This window comes from Lytechinus pictus, chromosome 4 (assembly GCF_037042905.1).
Source record: "Lytechinus pictus isolate F3 Inbred chromosome 4, Lp3.0, whole genome shotgun sequence".
Classification (NCBI taxonomy): domain Eukaryota; kingdom Metazoa; phylum Echinodermata; class Echinoidea; order Temnopleuroida; family Toxopneustidae; genus Lytechinus; species Lytechinus pictus.
Window position 1 is genome coordinate 7,636,661 of NC_087248.1, and position 7,540 is coordinate 7,644,200.

General features: G+C 33.3%; 1 protein-coding gene across 1 annotated transcript in view; it reads right to left on the reverse strand.

The window, feature by feature from the left end:
- Positions 1-597: 597 nt before the first annotated feature.
- Positions 598-7,540, reverse strand: part of LOC129259613 (activating signal cointegrator 1 complex subunit 3-like) — a 46,731-nt gene continuing 39,788 nt past the window's right edge. Inside the window, exons 33-38 of the mRNA XM_064098300.1 lie at positions 7,188-7,345; positions 6,522-6,645; positions 5,996-6,107; positions 5,564-5,661; positions 4,810-4,969; positions 598-4,147 (exon numbers count right to left, since the gene is read on the reverse strand). Of these exons, the coding sequence (XP_063954370.1) occupies positions 4,056-4,147; positions 4,810-4,969; positions 5,564-5,661; positions 5,996-6,107; positions 6,522-6,645; positions 7,188-7,345 (744 nt within the window). The 3' untranslated portion in view covers positions 598-4,055. The remainder of the gene's footprint in view (positions 4,148-4,809; positions 4,970-5,563; positions 5,662-5,995; positions 6,108-6,521; positions 6,646-7,187; positions 7,346-7,540) is intronic.

The following is a 7,540-nucleotide window of genomic DNA, read 5'->3' on the forward strand; positions in this document are numbered from 1 at the left end:
GAATCAGTGTTAGATTTTGAATCATATTCATACATTTTTGTCAATCAGCAATATCAAATTGAAAAATTTCGAATGGGTTGGGTCGAACGAATATCTTTAGCCCTCCTGATGTAATTAGGCTCATGGCACCTGAAGAGTGGGGTAATCACGAACGCTGGGTAATCTCGAACACCTTAATATCTCCTAGGAGAGGTGAGGTTCCTGCTGTCACGACATAATAGCCGTAACACAGAATGTTGTCTGGCATCCGATTCAGTGATCTTTTGACTTGTCTCTTCCGATTAAAGAATAATCGAAAAGAATCAAAATTACATATCTTTACTTGTTTATGTTTCCACGAATGGCGTTCGCGATTACCCTGTGGCCCGGAAGTGCGGGGGTAATCCCGAAAATCTGCGTTTTGTACTATAAATTATAAAGGAATGCTTGATGTTGAATAAAGACGTTGTTACAGTCAATATATGGTGTGTTTTTATCAAATTATGTACTATTTTTGGAATAAGGCTCACTTTGATTCTTGCTATCGCTCTGATCAGAAAGGTGTTTGTCATTACCCCACTTCCCCCAAATAAAGAAGAAAATAAAAAGAACTTGTAATACATTAAAAGAAAAAAGTCCATTTATTTCCGAATTTGGTATATGATATTAATTTGGACATAGATGTCACACATTAATAATAACTATATATGACAATTTACATTAGTATGGCGCCGCCTACGCCGAAATGATCTATTCCAAGGCGCAAAAATTACTGTTTCCTCCTTAACAATACAGCAGCAGCAGCAATGAGAGACAAATTATATACTAGTACATCACAACATCGTATAGGAGCTTTTCATGAGTATAAATGAATTACGCATGATCAAAGGATAGGGTTAAACTTTATGCCATAATTCATAATTTCCAGAAGAGGAGAGACAAAATGGAAATAGATATGTTTCTAAAAATGTTTCAATGAATGCAACTCTTTTTAATCCGTTTAAAAGTTCATTTGAACTTCATTAAAACCTCATGTACGTATAAAGTTATTTCTTAGGTTAAGGGAAGGTTGTCAATAATTCCATTAAATTTATACTTCCACATAATAAAAAAAGTTATATGGATATTATAAAATAGGTTAATATAATTATGTACTTAAAACAAAACAAACTTTGAGCAATGTTGGTAGAACTTTCGGTTTTCCAAACCATTATTCTATATGGAATAAAAATTGGGATACTCTCTTAAAAACAGGATAAAATATTGCACATGTTAATATTCGCTAAAATGGGTATGAATAATGATCAATAAAAAAATAGAGGTCTGATTTATATAATTATGCATTGATTTAGCCTACTGTTCGCCACCAAAATCTCTAATTTTTTTTTTTTTTAGATTTGAGATCAATACAGATCGTCTGAGGCTGGTGACCAGGCAGTCAAACAGTGGCTTGAGATTTAAATCGTGAATTTAGTTCCGATTTGAATTCAAACCATTTTAGATTAAATAATTTGAGATTCAAAATAAATCTGTTAGATGATACTTCAATCCAGAGTTCAACTCTTAACTATAACCACAACTGCCCATGAAATATTTTCAATTCCTGTAACTTGGAATGTGCATTTAAGAGGATTGCCAACAATCAGCAAATGCATTTAAGTCATTTGGATATTAACACTTATTTTGACTAAATAGCTAAGAACGCCAAACATGATTATGATATTATGGAATATATTTAGGTACAATGAAATTTGAGACAGGACAAGCCATGTACAATTTACCTAATTGTATAGAAAAAAGAAGAAATAATCACTTTGTCCTTCTTTTAAATCGATAATTGGGTAATATTAATAACCTGGGCTCCGTAACACAAAGCGATTAGCAATTAACTGCAGCATTATTTTTATGATTGATTGTACACTGTAGTCAATGCAATCAATCGTAGAAAAATGTTATACGATAATTGCTAAGCTTTGTGTTGCGGGCCCCTGGAGTTTTTATTTTATTTTAAATAGTTGGTCATGACTTTTAACCATCTCTTATTGGTTACAGTTGGTAATTTTTCGACCAAATACATCAAATTTGTCTGTCTGGGTTATGCATGGTACTAGTATACAACAGATCATACATGTATATGAATGTTTATAAAACCTCTCTTATAATAGTAGCCTTTTAACATGAATTCACAGAATTTCAAGTACAAAACGAAATCTACACTCACAATAAACTTCAATAAAAAGGATAACACAGTGTGATACAATTCACTGATTGGTAACCAGAAATAAATCATTAAAAATGTCCAGCAGTTCTCCCATAATTCATTCAACAAAATGAACAAATTTATTACCAGATACTAAACTACTATTTTTGACTTAATAAACAAACAACTTACATTTTTGAAACCAATACTGACATACCAGATATAATTGGATGCAAGCCAATTTCACTATTTTTATTACTATGGAAATCAAATGCATTTTTGGTTTATCAATAATCCTGAATATGTTTGATTACAATTAATTGAATTCATTCATTGTTATAATGGGAATCTCTCAAAACAATTGTAGAACATTCAAAACATTACATGAAGAGTACATCCACTCATGCAAAAATATACATTTCCAATGAGAGATTGCACAAATTTCTGGTCATTTGACCTAACTAGGCCTACTACTCAAGAGGACTGACGGCTTCAGATCCCTTCTGAGGGGCCAGGTAATGAGGAATTATGTCTTTTCAAATGGCACTAGCACGATGATAGCTTAAAACTTGGATCAATGATTGAATACATAGTACATTGAATGCTGTATATTGACGATTTCAGCAAGTGCTACAGGCCCTATATACATATATTCCAATAAATAAAAATACAAATCATAAAAATAGTGATAGTAATCATAATATTAACAGTTATCGATAATATACAAATGTCAGTATCATAATTATATTCACAGATGTATATAACCGTTACATATCATTCAAAATAATTTGTCTTCAATAATTTGTTATAGGCCTACCTTTCGTTATTTTGCTTTTCCTCTAATGTTCCTCAAATTGTATATATGTTTTGTTTTACTTTTTTGTTTTGAACAGAATATTGGCAGATGCCAGTGATGTTCCAATAATTTAAATTCAATAAAATTTAAATTCAATTCAATTCATTAAGTTAAGAGTTGATATTTGAGTCAATCTCTAATTCCAAACTGACTCAATTCTGGCTAAATATAATCAGTTGGATTGAAGCCAGTTCGTTAGTGTGACTCACACCATAGCAATAGAGAGCATAATAACTTGTTTGTATATACTTAAAGATCCTCTCCGAGGGAACAAGTAATGAAGATTATTGTTGAGTATATATTTCGGACGTAAAACCAGGAAAATGGAAAAACTCTCTGCTTTAAGAAAATTGGCATGCCGCTGGTTGACTTCTAGGGTGGTAAATTTCTAGAGTGCAGCGAAAAAAATCTACACCAAAATAAATGGCATGCACATGTATAACTTGTCCTGTATAGAGAGGAAAGTTATAAGGTTTTATGGATATATTATCAACATAAGAATTACTTCTTAAGAAAGTAAAAATGGGGTAGGTCTACTAGATACGTGTCAGAGTGTGATTCATTGGGATATTGAAAACATGTGAAAGAGATTGAAATTCCTTACGTTCTCTTCAGTTGCACTCTGATGGAGAATGAAATCAAATCCAAAAAGGAAGGCATCAGTAACATTCCTTCTTTCTTGTTTACAAGTACCATAAAGGTTCCTGACGAAACTTACAGAATTATGTTAATAGGCTTCCCCTTTACCCTTTCTATGTTTCCTATCAATGAAATACTCTCCAACCCAAAGAAAAATTCGTTCTGTCTCGATTTAAAGCAGTCTTTACTAGAAATATGACAAACGGTCTCCCTTTGAGTTCTTGAAAGAAAAACAATAAATTATATATACAAATCTTGTTACAATGGCAGAGGGGGAGGGATGCGAGCTGGACGGGCGGGGGTAGACCGATTAAGAACCTGCTCCGAGCCTTCTCATCATTCTTTATGTGGTGTCCATGTACATATGAAATCAGTGTAGATTCAAAATGACTTCACCTGGAATGGTATCTGGATTTCACTGTCGATACCAATATAGCAGTCACTGACAAGGTGAAGAGAGCATTGTATGGTATCTGAAAAGGAACAGAAGCATTTTCATTACTGTAATTTTGTGTCCATTTCAGTGTGCCATATAGAACACATCATAATTAAAGGGTATTTGTTTCATGATTACAACCCCGATAATCCGAAAAATTCATCGAAATATCAAAGACAATAACATCAATTGTGCGTCGCCATCAAGCGGCAACGACGATTTCCCGCCAGTTCAGACGAGCTGAAGAAGCGTCCCGATCGGACGTGAAACTGTTCTCCGTTTAAAACCAGTATTAGTCCAGATGATCAGATTTATTTCTATACGTAATTTGTGTTTCATCATTACGTTATTAAAGATTTTTTCTTAATAGTTCCATTATTTTTAATTACTCATCAGCAAAAGAATTACACCACTTAATTAAATATGTTGACAATTCTCTGCATAATGTAGAAGTAATTCCTATACGTATGTATCGTAAATTGAATTAGGCTTGTGGCAAATTTGTTTTATTGTATTTAAGTACTGTACTACTAATTATTAACACATCGAAATTGTATAACTCATTATCATTATATCAAAATAATTTTAAAAATGAGGTAAACGTAGCACTGAAAATAATATCTTCTCTAACATACCCCCATCATACTATGCTTTAACTATCTGCAAAACTGCATCATAAATAACTTGAAAGAATGGTACCTTTTCTTTCGGGCAACTTGAATGGAAGGGCAACGCTAGTCCTACCAAAGATGTGTTCAATTCTCTTCCAAGCCAGGATGCTGTTGGTGCTTGTTTCACCGAGCACCACCCACCATCCGACCTCCCTCTGCTTAGGGTATCTTGGGGTATGAGACATCCTCTATATAGTGGTGATATTAATATTAATGATGAGAGTGATGATAATAATGATAAAAATACGAATGAACGCTGTGTGGTACTACAAAATCTAGAAATGGCACTGATAAAGACATGCTCAAATTTTCAAGCCTTTTCTTATTCAATGCAATTTTATTATTATAGCAATTATTATATTAAATACAATTATAACAAAGACTAATATTGAAAATGATCACAATCACACTGGCAGGATAATAATGATGATGATAATGACGTCAGGATGATAATAATAATAATGATACTAATGCTAATAATAATGACAATAATAATAATACTACTAATAATAAAAATAATAAAAGCAATGAAAGCAATAATAATAAAAACAGCATTAAAAATGATAATGATAACACAGTCTGAGAATCTTATTAAGTTTTACAAATTAGAATACCATCATCTTATCTGTAATCTTCTTGTTTTCCTTAAGTTCTTTACAATAAATAAAAAATCATGATCTGTAATTACCGAAAAGGCGTTCAATCACCATTTGTGCTTGCTTAACAATTATTTATTGATTAACAATATATTTTGTCTGAATTTTGAAGGTTTATTTTTATACCTTAGCTCCCTTATTCTGTTGTCTTAGGTTGACGTGAATGATGTACCCTTGGCCTGCCTCAGCTGTCGTTGTTATGGTGCTTAACCTCTCTTTATTTACTGTTTTTGAAAAATAAGTGACGGAAGAATGTTGTTAAGGGCGCAGTCAGTGATCCAGGGAGGAAGGGGTAATGCCTTTTTAGGGACCCATTTTTGTATTGGCTTGTCTTCAGTTGGGCCACCCCTTGGGCACATCCTTGATCAGTGCCTTTCAGGGCATGAACAAAAAATGCTAAAATAGACTTGGTGATACACAATAATCACACAACATTTATCTTGCAACCCTTCATTCATTAAGTATTCCATGAAAACAACTGTGAAGATTCAAGTGGAAATGTATTTTGCAATCTTCTGAAAATATGTTACATCATTGACCCATCTTGTTTATACTTACTAGACGTAGGAAGTGGCCTAGACCCATGCCTTCTGAATGGTGTATTGGTTGGTTCGTCACTGATAGATATATCCATTCTGATTGTAGGTAACTTCCTAAGAACACTCCAGATCTAATGTAAATATGAAAAGTACTGTTTCAATATTTTGATTTTTAAAAGTTTTTGTCACAACTCATGGAGATAGCCAAGCAATTTGCACTTGATAACAAAAAGAAATTAACATAAAAAACTTGTTGATAGAAAATGTGACATGAGATACTTTAGTTAAAAAAAGAAAATAATTACAAATTAAAATTCAAACAATAATGCCCACAGTTATGAAGACCTACAATAGTGTTATAATCTATATTATTGCAATTATCCTTATCACATTATTTCTTTCATTATCACTGCTATCACATATTTTTATTGTCTTCATGATGATGATGATGATTGCTATATTATCATCAATATTATTATTTTATTATTATTATTATTGTTGTTATTATTATAGTTATTATTATTGTCATCATCATAAGTTATCACCTCTTCGATTTGAAGTGGATCAAGATCTCTCTGGAGCATCTCCTGAAGAACTTCTTTACTTCCTTCACATTTACTGATGACCTCACTCAGCAATTCATCATTTCGAATCACTCTATCCAGTTTTCTGAGTGAAAAGAAGCAGTGACATTTGATGAGGCAAAAGTTTGAGGCGAACCCGGCATGGCGTATTTGGAAAAAGGTCCCAAGGAAACTTAGCCTTTTTAAAGATGAAAACATTATCTTGCAATAGTTTTGGACATAATATTCAACAATCAATATTGTATTTTACCCCTTTTCCTTTCATTTTCTTAATTCCCCCTTTTTTTTTAGGTTGTGTAACTTTTGTGTTCTATCCCCATCTGTATGCCAGTGAACAGAAAGGGGGGGGGGGTGCAATGTAGAGTTAGGGTGTGTCGATTGATCGCAAAACAATCCAGGGAGTTTTTTCCAGAAATCGTCAAATTTCGATGCGACTGTTAAGCCAATTCTTGCATTTGTTTAAAAATGACAATTGGTGACAAAAAGGATAGGGGAATATGCAACAACCAAAAATTTAATATGACTCCCCAAATAAGACATCAAAATTATGTTGGGGGTGCACTCTGGCACCCCTTCTCCACCTTCTCTCAGGTTCTCTAGTGTACCACATCAATAACTATTTCATACCTGATTGTGAAACGAGGGATGATGGCTCGGGTGACATGAGGGAGGGTTAGGAGAGGGGACTCATCCGCCCATCTGGCTTGCATGATTGATTGGCTACTGCGCATGCTCAGGAGGACCTCCGACAAGGAGTTTTTGTTCGCAGAAACTTCAACTAAGGCCTAATTTGGACAAGATAAGAAAACAAGGAAATTGGAAGATGAAAAGTAACAAGGGGTAATAATCAAAAATGAAATTGAAATAAAAAAAAAAACGGAGGAAAATGGTAATAGGGAAAAAGCTGGAAAGTACAGGAGTAAGAAGAAAAAGAAGAAGAAGAGGGAGGAGGAGAGGAAGAAGAAGAAGAGGGAGGAGGA